This window comes from Rutilus rutilus, assembly GCF_951802725.1.
Source record: "Rutilus rutilus genome assembly, chromosome: 13".
Taxonomy (NCBI): domain Eukaryota; kingdom Metazoa; phylum Chordata; class Actinopteri; order Cypriniformes; family Leuciscidae; genus Rutilus; species Rutilus rutilus.
The window spans coordinates 28,345,560-28,364,325 of record NC_140218.1 but is presented as its reverse complement, the minus strand read 5'-3'; the positions used below and the strand labels follow the sequence as shown (position 1 = coordinate 28,364,325).

At 37.6% G+C, this 18,766-nt stretch overlaps 1 protein-coding gene across 8 annotated transcripts in view; it reads right to left on the bottom strand.

Moving 5' to 3' along the window:
* sulf2b (sulfatase 2b) overlaps window positions 1–18,766 on the bottom strand; it is a 145,111-nt gene that overhangs the window by 26,883 nt on the left and 99,462 nt on the right. For 5 of the 8 annotated variants that reach the window (XM_084428941.1, XM_084428947.1, XM_084428945.1 and 2 more), the window contains 4 exons: window positions 7,213–7,466; window positions 4,271–4,510; window positions 1,157–1,308; window positions 562–731 (listed from right to left, as the gene is read on the bottom strand). In XM_084428941.1, the coding sequence (XP_084285067.1) occupies window positions 562–731; window positions 1,157–1,308; window positions 4,271–4,510; window positions 7,213–7,402 (752 nt within the window). In that variant the 5' untranslated portion in view covers window positions 7,403–7,466. Of the gene's footprint in view, window positions 1–561; window positions 732–1,156; window positions 1,309–4,270; window positions 4,511–7,212; window positions 7,467–12,555; window positions 12,789–18,766 lie in introns of those variants that run through there. The other 3 variants (XM_084428943.1, XM_084428946.1, XM_084428948.1) reach the window with 1 other exon arrangement.

The following is an 18,766-nucleotide window of genomic DNA, read 5'->3' as shown; positions in this document are numbered from 1 at the left end:
GCATACTAGAACACCGCCACTTGAAAGCAAGCCTGCAACCAGGGAGGGAGACAAGGGGCCGTTTTTTAATGGATGTTAAAGGAGGAGAGCCTTCACGCTGAATAAACCACTTTTGTGAGGAGAGCCCTTTGGCTAATCTTGTAGATCTTGTAATCTCAACATGTTTGCTGTTAAACATTCATTTTGGATTGATCTATTTTTAGAGTCTACACTGAAAATAATGCTGTTTTATAAGAGAAGTAACGGCCGATTGAGCGACAGGTATGATTCAGTTTACGGCACTTCTCTTTCATTTCTATGGTATCCGCAAACAGAGATTGACTGTCGCACAACTCCAAAAAAATTCAATGACGTAAAGGCTGTATTATGATTGGTTATCAAGGCACACGTGATCCAGTTTAGCCGTTACGCTTTCTCCAATGGTCGAGCCATGGAACCTCGTATCTCCCAATAATAAGACCATCTCTGAATAAGCTTCAAGGCAGGTGTGTTGAAACAAGTTGGAGCTAAACTCTGCAGGACAGTGTTTTGGACACCCCTGCAATAGCGTTTTGGACTCACATGTGCTGTGATGCATTGGGGAAGGCAGTGGTGTACTGAGGAGCCGCGTCCTCGGGGCCATGAGGGGCCGAGTGACTGATCACCATCAGGATGGGTCTGTGTGGGTAGATCTTCTTTGACATGCGGAAATAACTGATGCTGTCATTGGTTATGAGATCTGTCAGGTAGTCCTACAAGGGATACAGAGATCGGATCGTTAATCTACTGATTTAAAATATTTTAGTATCAGTTAATCAAAAGCTTAAAATACACACACATACAGCCCACTCATAAGCAAACTTTTCTGTTGCCAGAGAGCTTGAATGCCAGTCACTGCAATGAATGGTAAAAAAAAAATAAAGGAAAAAAAGGAGCTTAGATTAAGCAAAAGAGAGACTGATGAACCCTGACAAAAGAGACCGACCTTTGAGGGAGAACCAATGAGAGAAAGAGTGGGAGAGACAGACAGGGAAAGGTCTGACTTTGTTATAAATCAGACTAACAAGACTATCAATCAAACTGGTCAAGAATGGATGAAAACATGGAAAGAAATGAATAGAGGAGATGCAATAAGAAAAGACAGGGTTCCACATCATTGAGCACCTTGCACACAGACCTTTGAGTATTCAGATCCGTGTTTCTCTCGGACACCATTCCTGCACAGGGTGTAGTTGTAGAAACGGGAATTCTTCACCATGGCGACCCACTCCCTCCAGCCCGGAGGAATGTACGTACCATTATACTCGTTCAGATACTTCCCAAAGAATGCTGGGAAAACACAAGCACAAGAGAGCACGGTTATCATTTCAGGACACATTTCAGTGTTTCAGAGAGAACAGTAGAGCACAGGCGAAAGAAATATAGTAGAGAAGAGCAGAACAGAATAGAGTACAGTAGAGTAGGTTAGAACAGAGAATATAGACAAGAGTAGAGCAGAATAGAATAGAACAGTGCAGCAGAATAGAGTAAAACAGAAAAGCAGAATAAAGTTGAGTAGAGTAGAACAGAATAAAGTAAAATAGTATGGTATAGTAAAACAGAAGAGTAGAAATGCATATAGCACTGTTGAGTCAGTTGAGCAGAGCATAGTAGAGTATACGTAGAGTTAAGTATACTGTAGTAGAACATAATAGAATAGAATAATTCAATAGAGTAAAGTAGAACAGAATAGAGAAAAACAGAGAAGAGCAGAGAATGGTAGAGTAGAATAGTGTATAGCGTAGAACACAGCAGAGTAGAACTGAGCAGAGCAAAACAGAGTTGAGTAGAGTAGAACAGAGAAGAATAAAATATAGTGAAGCAAAACAGAAGAGTAGAAAAGCGTATAGTACAGTTGAGTAGAGCAGAACAGAACAGAGCACAGTAGAGAAGAATTAAGTAGAGTAGAACAGAGTAAAGAAGAATAGAATAGAGTAAAATAAAGAGTAAAATAGCATAGGGTATAGTTCAGTAGAGTAGAAGTACAGTATAGTAGAGTATGGTAGAATATAATTAAATGTAGGATAGAATCAAACAGAATAGAGTGAAATAGATTTGAGTTGAGTAGAGTATAGTTAAACAAAGTAAAGTATAGCAAAGCACAGTAGAGTATGGTAGAGAAGAGGATAGAAGAGTATAGTAGAATAGTGTATGGTGTAGTTTAGTAGAGAAGAACAGAATTTAGTACAGTATGGCTGAGAAGAGATGGGAACAACGGAGTAGAATTAAGAACAGAATAGATTAGAATAGAATAGAATAGAATAGAAAAGAGAAACTTTTAATACTAAAAATACATTGAACATTTAAAATACATTAGGCATGTAGATTAAACGAGGACAGGGAGCTGCGTGAAGATTTGAGTTGGAAATGTTACATTAGAGGGGATGCTGGTCAGAGCCGGTCTCTCTCCAAGAGGAAGTGTGCTCTAATGGATCACTGTTACCACTAAAAGCCTGACTTGCTGCCAGGTGTGTGTGTGTGTGTGTGTGTGTGTGTGTGTGTGTATACAGGCATACCATTCACAGCTGGTGATTCTATGTTTACATGCACAGAGTAGTTGTGGATAATGTCTGTGTCACAAACAGATCACATCACACACACACACACACACACACACACACACACACACACACACACACACACACACACACACACACACACACACACACACACACACACACACACACACACGCGCGTGCGCACAGACACACACACACACACACACACACACACACACACACACACACACACAGACACACACACACACACACACACACACACACACACACACACACACACACACACACACACACACACACACACACACACACACACACACACACACACACACACACACACAGCTATTACAGCCCAAAGGAATAGTTTAATGAAAATCATCTGTTAGAGACAGATTATGTCAATGTTCGTGCAAGAGCCTGTGAGAGCGTGTTTGACTGTGTGTGTGTGTGTGTGTGTGTGTGTGTGTGTGCGTGCGTGTGTGTGTGTGAGAGAGAGAGAGAGAGAGAGAGACCTGGGGGCCTGCCACACTGAATCTCTGGTAAAAGTGTGTGAAAAGCCCAACAGACAACTCTGACTGATGAAACAGCTCACAGATGAATGAGAGCTCAATCTATTAAATTAATTCTACATTCATGTCAGGCTGTTATTATTAGGAATAGATTATCCATCACACTGCTTTGGTGTATGTTTTAGAGGTTTTCAGATGGAAATCATCAAAGGGTATAAGAATATGATAGGGTGATCTTAAAGACACTGCTGATACACTGTGATTTTGTCTAGTCCAAAAATGTCTATGCTGCTCTAATCTAATCTAGTTTACATATTCTACTCATCTCTAGGCCAATATCCTCTACTTTAGTCCACTCTACTCAACTCTATTCTACTCTACTTCAGCCTATGCCACTCTACTTTAATCAAGTCTACATTATTCTACTCATCTCTAGGCCAATCTCCTCTACTTTAGTCCACTCTACTCAACTCTATTCTCCTTTACTTTATTCTACTCTACTTCATTCTATGCTACTCTTTAATCTAGTCTACATTATTCAATTTATCTCTAGGCTATTCTCCTTTACTTTATTCTAGTCTACCTAACTATTCTACTCTACTTCATTCTATGCTACTCAACTTTATTATACTCTACATTATTATACTCATCTCTAGTCTACCTTACTTTATTCTACTCTGTTTCATTCTATGCTACTCTACTTCAATATAGTCTATATTCTACCTTATCTCCAGGCAATTCTACTTGACTTTAATCTAGTCTACGTAACTCAGTTCTACTTTACTTCCATCTATGCCACTCTATTTTAATCTATTCTACATTATTCTATTCATCTCTAGGCCAATCTCCCTTTACTTCAGTCTACCAATTCTTTTTCTGCTCTTCTCCAGTAAGCTACTACTAAGCATTATTCCACTCTAGTCTACTCTGTTTTAGTCTACACTACTCTATGCTGCAATCTATGCTATACTTTGTCATGTGAAAATAACATTCAAACACTACTATATACTGTATGCTACCCTGTTTCATGTGACAATGCCTCTACATTCATACCCTACTCTATTAAAATACTATGCACTATGCTGTTCTCTATATCACAATGCCTTATATTACTCTGCTATACTGCACTCCACACCACTGTTTTTACTTTATAATAACATGTGAAAATAACATGACAATTTAACCAAGTAATTATTTTTATTGTGTGTTTTGTATGGTCTCCACCTGTCCTGTAGCCAGTGTTGTTGAGGTAAACTCCAAAAGTGCGCGGCTCATGTTGTGCCTGCCAGGAGGGTGAAGAGCAGTTCTCGTTGTTGGTGTAGGTGTTGTGGTTGTGGGCGTACTTCCCCGTCAGCATGGAGGAGCGTGACGGACAGCACATGGGTGTGGTGACAAACGCGTTGGTGAAGTGCGTTCCACCTTGTTCCATGATCCGCCGGGTCTTATTCATGACCTGCATGGAGCCTGGATGAGAGAGAGAGAGAGAGAGAGAGAGAGAGAGAGGATCTATCATTTATTACTAAAGGTGACATAGCTCTACTAACTGCCCTAGTTCAAAGAGAACTGGCTTCTTCGCTTTCTCTTCCTCTACGAAACACTATGACATCGACAGGATAAAGATACCAGTTCTTTCATTAATTCTCTGTTTGTGACATTCCAACCTTTAAGAGGAAATGTATTGATTGTTTGCAACATGGGAAATCATATGATACCAGTGGTGTGTGTGTGTGAATGTGTATGTTTAGAGATATATGATACAAGCTTTATATTCAAGTCACACACTATTTATTAAAAGTTACAGAATATAAACACCTTTGTTTCTGCACCTTCTCTTGTTCAAATAAAATGTATGACATATTACTGTTTTTACAATATTTTTCATCAAATAAACCGATGAATATAACTGATGAGCATGAGACTTCTTTCCAAAACATTAAAAAAATCTTACCAACGGCAAAGTGGTACATACAATTTTGAAAATTTACAGTAAAATAATTCATTTTTATAAATGAATTAACACAATATAGATGATGTCTGGGAAACAAAGTATAGCTAAGTAAACCCACACAACCTACACCCTGATTGGCTCAATTGATAATCGGAGACAGGAAGTCTAGTTCAGTTTGACCTTTTCAGACAGGATCTCCACACCTCTACAGATTCATGCAGAAAGGTCAGCACATACAGTACAAACATACAGGCGGCAAAAATCCTCTGTGAACTTTACACGCAAATGTCAGTATGGATGGGCAACACAAATCAGAGTTCACACAGACAAGTGTGCAAGAGGAGACGAGACCTCATCTTTAAAGATTACACAAGTGTGTGTCTGTGTGGTTCAGGTATAACTTATAGGAGACAAAATGTCCCCACAAAGATGGCAATATTATAAATCCTTGTTCTTGTCAGGACATTTTTTGGTCCTAATGAGGAAAACAGCTTAGAAATCATACATGATGTTTATTGAAAATGTAAAAATCCAAAAAGTTTTCTGCGATGAGTAGGCTTAGGGGTACGGTTAGTGTAAGTTGAGAGAATATACAGTTTGTACAGTATAAAAATCACTATGTCTATGGAAAGTCCCCATAAAATATGAAAACACAACGTGTGTGTGGGTATAAACCTGGCACCCACACACTGCTGGAAGGAGTGGGGACTTTCCTTCCTAATTGAATCACTGTCTTCCGCTTTGACAAAGCCAAAAATGTCTCTTTTGATCACATCTAGATCACATCTTGATCACACAGCTGCTTGTAAGAAAATTAAAAATAAATGAGCTCTCACATACAGTACTCAAATGCATTCAACAGAACCAAATGCTCTTTCAGGATTAGTTCCATCTCATACCTAAAACCTGTTCGGACTGAGATCTCATTTGTTAAAACCATTAGAGATCTTAAAGAACTGCTCAGTTTTTGGAGCACAAGAATGTGTGACATTGAAATATATATATATATTTTTTACAAGCAGTTAGGTCAGATTACACTGGTTAACATGCATTGAATTAAATACCTAAAGGAGTAGCAATACAATATCGTTCAAAAGGTTGTTTTTGAAACATGTCCCTTATGCTCACCAAGGCTCTATTAATTAGATAAAAAAATACAGTAAAAGTACAGTAGTATAATATTATTTCAATTTAAACTGTTTTCTATGTGTAATATATTGTAAAATGTAATTTAATCCTATGATGCAAAGCTGAATTTTCAACATCATTCCTCCAGTCTTCAGTGTCACATGATCCTTCAGTGACCTTCAGAAAATGTTAAAAGAATATTTGTTTGAAAGCATTTCGCAATTATGATGTGTTTACTGTCACTTTTGATCAATTCAATGCATCCTTGCTGAATAAAAGTATTAATTTCTAAGATCTTCCTGAACAAAGTTTTTAACAGAAGTGTATATTTAAATTATTCTGGCTTTAAAATATGATTGAATGAGCTGCGTTTAAAGCCATTAAAAATCTGATGTACACATGTAAAAATGCCAACTGAATTCCACTTAAAGGTGCATAGCAAAGTTAAGCGGTAACTGTATGGTTGAAGAATAGCTTAATACAATTATTATTTAAAAAAATCATGAACATTGGTGTCATTTATTGTGTTGCGGTTGCCATATAAAAGGGCCAGATTTACTAAACAGGGCAAATTAGCTTGAGAGCGCAATTCCATAAAAGCTCCGATGGGAGTGGAAAGTTCTGCGCGTGATCTACTGACGACACACAAATTAAAGAACACAAGATTCAGCCGGATCATTTCCACAATGACCAACGCAATCTACCAAGAGCTTAGATGTGCTTTTTTGGGCGTTAAATAATGGCACTAATACCAGTACATTGACGAGCGCAAACCTTAGTAAATCACCTTGCGTGATTCATTCAAAAACTCTCCTTCCATACATTTTGCGGCTGAAAGGGAAACTCCTACAAATGCATATGCAATAAGGTCAGTCGCAAAAATAACCCTGTCCACGCATTTTCAGCTCTATTTTTTCACTGCGTGTCTTTAATAAATCCTGACAGTAGTTTTTTAACGCTAAAAGAGGGTTTGCGCTGGAGCAAGTTGTTAGTAAATCAGGCTCAAAGTGTTTAATAATGGTTAAGGGAGTTTAAGGAAGCTTAAAAAAAATATCATAAAAAAGGTATAAAAGGTTCTTTTTCCACTCACCCAATTCAATGTCCTGGTCATCGGTGAGGATGAGGATGATGTTGGGGCGGATGTTGCGCCGGTCTCGCTGGAACCGTGGTTTCAGTCTCTGATTGGACTGGAAGACGGAAGCATGAGCCACCGCTAACACAGCCAGCAGCACCAGGAGCCGGGACACCAGGAGCCGGGACACCAGCCCCTGCGTCGCCATGGACAGAAACTCTCAGGACCCTCTCAGGGCTCACGCTCACTATGCTGATTTCACCTTGTGACACCTGTAGGGAAAACGAGAAACAGACAAGTTCATTTTACTCAGTTGAGTAAACCCCGAATGAGGCAGAACATTTCAGTTCCAACCAAATTCAGACTCTCAACCTTGGGGTTGTGACCGCACGCGGTTTGAAGATTGTATTTATGGTAAAGTTTTAATGACCTTAATTGTTCAAGCCATAAACATTAGCATAAAAACATTGTCCATACATGATTCTTTTTTTTTCTGAAACGTTCGTTTGAAAATGTTTGTCTAACATTTTTAAATGTTACTTGTTACAGAATGTCCAGAGAACATTCAAAAGTAACAATCTCATAATGTTTGCAAAATGGAATATTCCTTTAACATTCGCATAACCAAGAAAAAACGTGTCTTAAAGGGATAGTTCACTCAAAAACGAAAATTCTGTCATCATTTACTCACCCTCTTTCTTCTGCTGAACACAAAAGAAGATGTTGTGAAGAATGTTGGTAACCAGACACCCATTGACTTTAATAGTAGGAAAAAAATAATGGAAGTCAACTATCTGGTTACCAACATTCTTCAGAATATCTTCTTTTGTGTTCAGCAGAAGAAAGAAACTCATACAGGTTTGGAACAACATGAGAATGAGAAAATGATGACACAATTTTCATTTTTGGGTGAACAATCCCTTTAACTTAAAGATATCAATCCACTGTCTTTCCACCATGAGAGATGATTAACAGTATTTGGAATAAGCCGTCTCTCACTGAATTTATATTATGGTCGACATCTAATTTGAACCCAGTGAATTAGGAACACGCACACACACACACACACTATCTAGGGTAAGGCTTTTATTGATGCACAATGCTGTTTCATGCACTGTAATCATTTCTTGAGCATGAATAATTTAATAGGATGGAATCCCCTTCTCAGCTGCTAATCTGTGTTGGAAAATAAAACCCCACCCACTGCTACCCACCATGAGCTAAATACACACACCACGCACGCAGCAGGGACTAATCTGTGTGAGGGGGGTAAACTTGGAGAGCATGAACAAGCCTGAGAGCAATAACCCGAGGACTCAGGCTGAGCTGAAGAGGTGTAGTGAGAGGTGGAGGACGTGAAGATGTCAAAGAGCAAATCCATGCTGAGATCTTCACTTTCACACAATTATCCCGCACAGCGACTCTTTAATATTGTAATACTCCTCTGATACTGTTGCGCAGGTGAACACAAGAGAAGCCGGCAGTCATGCCGTCACCGCACAAATATAATAACTAGAGTTACCCATAGTGATGTACCAAAATTTGAATTCTGGCCACTATGATAAATTTACATTTAATCACTTAGCAGACACTTACAATCCAAAGCAACTTACAAATGAGGAGAACAATAATAATGATAAATAAATATGGCTAAAGACTCAGCAGCTCGGGTTAAGTTAGGGCCGTGAAAGTGATTTTAATATTAATTCGATAAATGGCCTGATATTACAATTCTATACGATTTTGTCCAAATAAGTTAAAAATAAAACAACTGTTTTAAAGGCTACGAGTGAATTTAAGCATTGCAACATTATAATGTACAGAATGAAAAAAAATTATATTCGGAGAAATAATTGGATATAAATGGATATTCTGAGATATCAGTTAAGCAGACACAGCGAACGTGTTGGACAGCATTTACAACTCGTGCTCGTAATGATTACAATATACGCATAATATTACAATATAAGCATAATATTTCATAATTTTGTATGTCAATCCTCTGAATCAGCTAAAATCATCACAAAGGCTGGATCATTTAACAGTGTGAATAAATTATTGTTTTTAAATAGTTTATAATAATTAACTTTGAATGAGCTTTAGGTGATGGCAAAGACAATACGAGCATAGGAGGAAATGAGCATGAAAACACTGATTTACCAACACCAATATATAAAAAAATCCCGTAAAATCTGAAAACCACTATGGTATCAAAATATTGTGTATCCTTACTTAATTTAATGCCGAAATAATGCATTAAAAAATGAATCATACACCAAGCAGTGCAGAAAACATCTGGTTAAACTGGACTGTGGATGGTTTGTGAACAACACGCAGGTTTTCGCACCGAAATATAATTGAGTGGCACGTTTTTCTGTGAATTCGCTCCTGACTGTCTGAACATGTACCAGTTCTTATCCTGAACTCAACATACAGATGTCAGCCTACACTTATTAACTGCTTAATTCAAACTAAATCAGACTGAACTAACAGCTTTGTTGCTTTGACACACAGATGGCAGAACTGAATTTATTCCCTTAATTACGCTCAAACACAGAACTGCACGACAGACTTTACAGACAGACAAAAGTTAGCCGACTCACATTTACACTGAATGAGAACAACAAATGATCACCTTTAATTTGACGATGCCGAAGGGTAAATGACTTATTAACCGTACACTCTATGCCAACCTGCAAAAACACTGAGATTCAAAATCTAATTCAAAGCTAGAAATAAAACAAAGAAACATTATGACGTCTAAATGAATAGAAATATTTCAGCTTCTTTTCCTTGGTTACTAATCCTTTAAGTAAACTTGTGATATTAATCATGTGGTCAGATGTTCTTCCATTAAAGCACAAGATACCTCTCAAATCATATGATCATCAGGTTTTACACTTAAACCTGTGGACTCTGCTGCCATTAAAGCAAAAGCGCGAAGTACTAATTATTAATACTCTGATATTCACATTATTTTAAATTCAACGTTTCACTCAGATTGCCATGCTGATTTTATAATTTGAATTAGATTGTATTAAATTAGGAAAAATTGTACAAATTACACTTGTTTGTAATCAACTGACTTTTTTTGCTTTTCATGCCAAGGCAGCTGTGTGCCTCAAGGAAAGCATTTAAAAAGAAGGGAAGGAAAGAAAGAAAAAGAAAGGAGGGATGAAAACAGACACTAGTCTCTGAGGAGACAAATCACAAACCCCAAATCACACGGCCACACAAACACCTCCTCCATCTTTGCGATCAAATACAACACGTTTCCTGTCAAACGCAACCATGCAGAACTTAACGTAAAACAATGTTATTCTCAGCATAACCAATAGTGTATTGATAGACAGATTCCTCTTTGATGAAACTCTTACTCTCCGGTGTTCTCCGATCGTGAAGCCCCTTTAACACTGCGAGAACGGCCGACAGAAGAAGAGAGAATTGATTTCTGCCAATTGATTTCTGATGTTTGAAACGTTGGACCAGGGTCGTCAAGGTCCACTAAATATAATTCTACTCACAATGACAGCATAGCATGATTTTTAAAGGATTCTGGGAAATTATAAAGCACATGATAGAGTCTAATAGGTGGCTTGCGTTCAGTCATTACGTTCTATTTTCGTTCTACATGGTCTGCGCTTCTCTTATTTTACGGCACAGATCAAATTAGCGCGAGGAACGTCCAGCTGATACGACCGACCCTTACATGTGTATTTGGAGTCTAGCATAAGATGAATCAGAGAAGATCCACGATTCAAGAGATCTGATGCTATTGCAAAACACATTTCACATTCAAACACTCACATTCCCTTGGATATTTCTCGCTCTTCCCTTGGCTTTCTTACATTATACTGTACACTGGATCTGCGTTCCTAGAGATTTCACACTACAGCTGCTTTTGTCCAAAACACAATATACGGATACTGAGCTCACAGCCACTAGAGAGAGAAAGACCGAGACAGGCTCTTTTACTGCCAGTTCTCACAGGAACAGTAAAGACAGGGGTTTTACTCAAATATATTTGCAAAAGAACAGGATATACCGAATATTGCTATTACGGCTTGAGCAGAGACTTTTGAAGCGTTTACTGTGTCATTTACAAAACAGGCGGAACATGTTAAAATAAGATATGAGAAGATTGTGTTAAAAGTAAGGCATGTTCTCTGGCAATAACAAAGCAGCATAATATGCTATAAACATCCATCCATACATTTATTATTGACATAATCTGAACAAACTATTCTTTAGCCAAATGATATAGTTTGTGGTTGCAAAGCAGCAGCAAATTGCCACATTTATACAGAATGTGCATTTATAGGAGTGTGTTTATTACAGTGCTTTTACAATCAGAAATTAGACTTGGATATCCGTTTTTATATTCTGCTCTGAATTTGAAAATGTTTGACTTTATATCCTCATACACATCAAATTCCAATTCCAATTTAATGTAGTATTGACAGATATGTTTCAAGGAATTAACAAACAAAAACTGTTATGTACTTTTATATCATAATATGTGAATTGGATCTACTGTAGATTTAAACGTGCAATTGAATTTTATCTGGAATATGGATTTAAATTTAAATTTGAATTGCATCTGGATTTAAATGTGAACTCAAAATAGTTCCAAATGTCAGAATTCGGATTTAAATATTGTTTCCTGACATTGATTTAAATATAAATCTGAATTGTATCTGGATTTGCATTTAATGTAAATGTAACATCTGGATTTAAATGTGAACAGTGAACTCAAATTGTATTTGAATTTTGATTAAGTTATGCATTCGAATTGTATCATGATTTTGATTTAAATATATATCTGAGTTGTATCTGAATTTGCACTTAATGTAAATATGATACCTGGATTTAAATGTGAACAGTGACTTAAATCTGAATTTGGTTTTAAAGACGTGTATTTTCACTTAAATGCAAATCAGAACTCTATTCAGACTTTGATTTAAATGTAAATCTGAATTGCATCTAGATTTCCATTTAATTATCATTTTTAAATTGTTTTGGTTTTAAACATACATTTAAGTTTAAAGCTTTAAGGGTTTAAGAGGACAAAATACAAGAAAATAGAAAAGGAGCAGAATATAGACAACTTACTAGCCTGAAGTGAGCAGAATCTGGGTTAATGTAGGGTCCGTCCCTCAACAGAGGCACAAACCCCTAACTTCACTTTTCAGGAAAACACCTCTCCTCCACTCATCCCTCACTACTTTCATCCTTCTACATCTCCTTTCCTCTTCTCTCACCACCTTGCACAGCATCTCCCGCTTGTTATCACTGTCATCCCTCTCTCTTTCTACTCTCAAACACCTCTCTCACGTCTCGATCCCCCTGTTCCGTGAGTACCTCATGGTGTTGATGTCAGATCCTCGGTCTCGCTCAGCACAGCTGCTCATCCCACATGGAAGTAGAAATATCCAGATACGGAGCGCGAGGGCTACGGGACCATCTTAATGTGATCCTCGATAACAAGATACAGTGGTAACACTCCACACACAGCACTTACTCATCTGTCTCACTGTAGGTCACTGTGCTGTAGCTATATCCCTCTCGCTCTCTCTCTCTCTCTCTGTGTGTGCGCTCTCTTCTTTCTGCACTTCTCTTCTCTCCCCCCCCCCCACCCAGGCTCTCTCATTCTAGCTTCATCGCACCCTCTCTCTCTCTCTCTCCCCTGCTATAATTCCTTTCCCACTCGTCTCATCTCCGGCATCCACTCTCTCAGGATTGATGTGTTGTAACCTTGAGCTCTGCTGCTTTCAATTTATTATCCCTCTCACCCCGTCCCATCTCCCATCTTCTGTAAGGGTTAACGGAGCATCGCGACGTAACAAAAACCGAGGACGAGGGTCCCATCTGCGTCCCGTTTATGCTCCGCCGACCACGCTGCTCTGCATACAAGAACATTCATTTACATTACATTATATTAACAAGCACCTCAAACCAAAGCCCTCGCTATTTATATTTACATGAGTTCTAAATGAAAGCCCGCCACATTTAAATTTAGATGAATTACTGCAATAGCCGCAGTTTCATTTGCAGAAAAAAAAACGGTGCTTATATTAACATACCAATGATTTGTGTGTGCAAACTGCATGCAAATGGATGCGATTGGTGTTGAAAATCACTGTGCCAGCTGTGTTGAAAATGCATTTGAAGCATGCAAGTTGCATTTATGCACAGATTTGTTGATAATATATATTATTATTTATATTTTATATATGTATACATACAATTTAAATTCTATAAAATGTCATGTTCCTCCTTCAATAGTTAAATTTAATTTATTAATAATAATAACACATTAAAAATATATATTTTATTATATATATACACAATTCTAAGTATATAAAATAAATGATATTTGTTTGTATATTTAATTTTTTTAAATATTTAAATTGTTTAATTATTATTATTTGTGTATTTATAATATGTTCATGGTCTTTTCAAGTCAAGATTACAGGTGTGTATATATATATGTGTGTGTGTGAGTGTGTATGTGTTTGTGTGTGTGCAGGATTTATCTTTTTAGTCCACTTTTTTAAGCACTTTCGTTTTATTTCCATAGTTAATTTTAAATCGATTTGTTGTTTGAAAAATGTAGTTATTTTTTATTTATTAATATGAGCACAAAGAAAATAATAAAATGGTTTCAGATTAAGCATACCTTGCCACACTGCAGGACGTGTTAAAATCCCAAAAGCATTTCATGTCTTTGACTACTAGCATGACTTTTACTACTAGCTAAATACTGCTGTTCATGAACAGGAGATAAATGTGTGTTGTAAAGTGGTCTGAGTAAAAGACAACCATACAAGATAAAGCCCAGATAACAGAAGAGGTTTTGTGTGTAAAGAAGACGCTGATGGACTATGGCCGTCTGGGGCAAAGAGGTATTGATTCAACATGCGTACTTGAACACACACAACACACAACACACAACACACAACACACACACACACACGAACACACACACACATGAACACATACACACACACACACACAGAAATGACGACAGGCCAGACGCACTTCAGACATCTGTCTATGACCACAAAGCCAACTGAAATTTCGCTATTCGCAGCTAATTCCACAACTATTCTGCTATGAATTTCCAGAAAAAATTGCCACAGTTCCCACTGTGAGGAGCTCAACAGACAGTGGCTTTGTTATTGTCAGAGAGACAGAAAGAGAGAAAGAAAAAAAGAACTGTCAAATTGTCTGGGCCTTTTTTAATTAACTTTGTCCATTTGCTCTTCTTATCATGCTACTGTGTGTGTGTGTGTGTGTGTGTGTGTGTGTGTGTGTGTGTGTGTGTGTGTGTGTGTGTGTGTGTGTGTGTGTAACATGCCGTTTATAAGATCCAATGAACCCATTGTCACTCACTGCATGGCAGATGCACATGTAGCAACTAGTAAACAAACTAGTCAACAAGGTAAAACCAAAAACATTGGACGAGAGATTTATTTACTGGTATGCTATATCGGTACAATATTGATTATTAGCCGATATTAGAGATTTTTTTATTTTTTAATTTTTTTTCTCAGTATTTAATTTTGTTTACATTTAGGTTACCTTTGCTGTAATTTTATACATAGGCCTACTTAAAGTTGATCTTTAATCACGCTAACAATTTAATAACACTGTTAGTTATGCATTTTCAGCGAAAGTGTATATTCACTTTTCATACTGTAGATTACAATGTTGTGATGCTTAGTTTTAAATGTTTTATTTTTAGTATTTATTTAGATCAAATAGTATAGAATATACTACACTAATATATAAAATATAATATAATATGAAATGAATAATTATCAGCTTAAAGGTGCTCTAAGCGATGTTGGGTGACGTCACTTCTTGTTGACGTTCGAAGTACTGTCAAACAAAATGGAGGCTAGCTAGACCCTCCCTTCTCCTCATCCCGTCCCCTCCCTCTCCCTTCCGTGCTTCCTGAAACAGTCATGAACCATTTAGAAAAAACTAACTGGATTTACCCACCTGTCCAGCAAAAACAGAGCCACCTGAATGTCGGATTGGAAGCCCTTCTGCCGGCGGAGTTCTCGCCACCTTTTGAACGCTTTTCCGATGTAAATTTGGGACTTTGCGTTCCTTCTCCTTTTCCCTATTCTTTGTTATTTGTTCATCGGAACGTCGTCTCTTTGGTCGTGTGTGTCGGCCATATCAAAATTCTCAAGAATATACAATTTTAACATTAGTCGTTCGTTGTTAGGACATCTCTCCTCTAGCTAACGTCCCTCTTCATGCTTCTCTCTCCTCCACACCCCCCTTCATGTGCACGCGCACTAACCCCCCCAACCCCCACGCCAAATCATTCTTGTCGGTTATTGGCTGGAACACTGTTTGTTATGTTTCGTGGTCCAGGCTGGGCCAGTTTGTTTTTGTTGCCGTTTGTGAAGCCTAGGCTGTCTACAGAGACCGCGTTTTTTTACAGTGTGTTCAGGGGACAGGCAGCTAGCGGATAGTGAGGAGATGTTTTTAGAAGAATATTATACTTTTACACAGTAATACAATCGAGATGATTCCCATATCACACAGCAAATACACATCATAAAAAAACAATAAAATAAAACACAAAGCTCTAAAACCGGTGAATAAAAAATTGTCCCGGGCCCCAGTTATCCAATAGAACACACTGGAACAATAAAGCAGAAATAAATTATGAAAAATTAAACTAAATGAACCTCAAATTACAATCCTGCCTTTACAGGGTGACAGTAATTAGCAGCAGTAATTCAACAAAACACCTGATGCACACATGTCAGAACAACAGCACAAGCGCAATATCTCACCATCATTGAGCCAAACAGACTTGAGAGCTATTTCAGGTCTGCACTTCATTGCTGTGACGAACATGAGGACAACTAATATTAAATAAGGGCATTAATACAGAGTCCTTGATGATAACAGCAATTAATCCTTCTTCATTAGTGTCTGCTATCCTCTAATTACACCTGCTAATTATAATTCATCTCTCGCTTTCTCTCCGCGCCGCTCTGCATTAGAGCGCTGACGTATCTTTTCCTCCTACACCATTTTAAAAATGTGACAAAAAAAACTCTTTAAACTCATTTCAGGATTGCATCGCCATCATGCAGACTTGATGCATTTGCCGACCAAAGTGTCGTCAAGGGAAAGGTTTGTCATTTAAAATGAATTGGGTTTACAAATGCACTAAATTATGTGAATTATGAGGCGGGGAGCGTTGAAATAGGGTGTAAAACTGTTTAATGGAGAGAAGCCGTGTGGGCTAAATGGTTTGTGTAAACAAGCACACAACAGTCTTCTGTTTTTGCTGGAGTTTGTGTAAGGTAATTACAATCCACTGAAGAGATGTATGAAAACACTTTGATGAAAAAAAAAAAAAAAACAGCATCAAGGGACTGTGTTTCATAAAAACTTTCAAAAGTTTGGGGTTAGTTAGAAAATTCATTCTTCTCTTTCTCAAATATATGCTGTTGAATTATTGTTAAAAGATTTCCACTAAAATAAAGCAGCAAACCTGTTTTTTTAACATTGAAAATAATAAGAAATGTATATTGAGCAGCAAATCAGCATATTAGAATGATTTCTGAAGGATCATGTGACACTGAAGACCGGTGTACGTTGTTGAGTGGATTGCAGTGTGGTTGCTAGGGTGTTACGAATGGTTGCTAGGTAGTTGATTACTGGCCCAAGACTTTCCTCATATACTTTTTTTTTGTGTGTGCCAAAAATCACCACAAAAAAAGATCGAGTTGGGGTACTTGAACTCAGACTGCAATTATGAATGAACTCGGACTTGTGCGCTCTCAGGTGGACTTGACACGGCTTGGACATTTTGGACTTTTTATTTGACAGATTACAGTCTAATCTACGTCATGTTGTAATATGAAAAATACCAACATAAAATTAAGATGACAAGACATTAATAAACGTCTCACACTAAAACTCAATTGGTTAAAGACTTGGACTCGACAAGGTGGACACAACAAAAAACCCTAAACACCAAATATGATCAATGACAGTAATAACGATCCTTGCTTTATAACGAAGCGGTAATCTCAGCATCTATTCTTCTTCATCAGTCAAATTCAACACTCAACATAAAAATTTGGCTTGTTAACAATAAATTAATGTTAGTTTGTTGTGTAATTATGACACACATCTTGCTTCCTCTTGTGTATCTAGTGATTTACAACTATTAGAATAAACAGTCAGAGGATTTTCAGATTTGGCTGAAGAAGTGTGTGTGTGTGTGCGCTTGATTGACAGAGAGAGAGAGAGAGAGAGAGAGAGAGAGAGAAATAAAATAGAAGAACATGCTTTATTCACTCATGCAATGAAATGCTGAAGCACTTTGGAAAACAACAACGTATGTTCAAGAACTCCCGCCAACGTATTTTTGCAACTTATCACTGCTCCATTAGTCTGTGTGTGTGTGTGTGTGTGTGCGCGCTTGACATGCTCTCATTGAGTATGTGCCAGGGCTGCTAATTAATTTGCACATTAACCAAATGTGTGCAATTGCGTGTGAGTGTGTGTGCATGAATACACCGAAAGAATGAAAACACTTGCCTTATTCACAGGAAAATAAAATGCACCATTCCGAGAGTTCTCTCTACACTGTGTAAAGGTTTTAGTGTGATTTCTGTTTAACACGTCAAGCTCTATTATACATTATTCAGTGTTGCTAATCATTCCCAGGTCTCACTGGGCAATGTGCAAAAAAAAGATAAAAGTGACTTAAATGAAGTGTGACCTTTTCCCTTCTGTTTTTAGTGCTGCTTTTCTGCTGCTTGCTTTGCTAATTAATTAGTCATTTAGCTGACACCAACTAATCCAAAACGACTTATGGTGCACTAAGTAAAATGACAATCCCTCTGGAGGAACCTGGAGTCAGGAGCCAAGCTCAAGGGTATGTTGTCGACCACTCAAACCTGCATACTTCTGCATACTTCACTAAGCGACAACTCAATCCTTTTCACCTCTCATTACAGAAATGTAACATTAATCCCAAAATACAAATACATTAAAGGGGTGGTAAAACACAATTTCACTTTAGTTAGCTAGTTAGTCTGTAATGTTGCTGTTTGAGCATAAACAACATCTGCAAAGTTACAATGTTCAAAGTTTAAAGCAAAGGGAGATATTTGCTTTTAAAGAAATTAATTCTCAAAGAACTACAGAAAACGGCCGGTAGGGACTACACGACATTCCTGCGGGCTTGCTGACATAGAACCCGGAAATCATCCGACCATTTTTACAAGGAGGGACAGAGCAGTGTAGAATAATGGTTAAAGGGATACTTCACTTTAAAATGAAAATTCTGTCATCATTTACTCACCCTCAAGTTGTTTCAAACCTGTATGAATTTCTTTCTTCTGCTGCACAGAAAGATAGATATTTTGAAGAATGTCAGTAACCAAACAGTTAACTGGAACCATTGACTTCCATAGTAGGTAAAAAAAGTACTATGTAAGTCAATGGTTCCAGTGAACTGTTTGGTTACTGACATTCTTCAAAATATCTTCCTATGTGTTCAGCAGAAGAAAGAAATTCATAC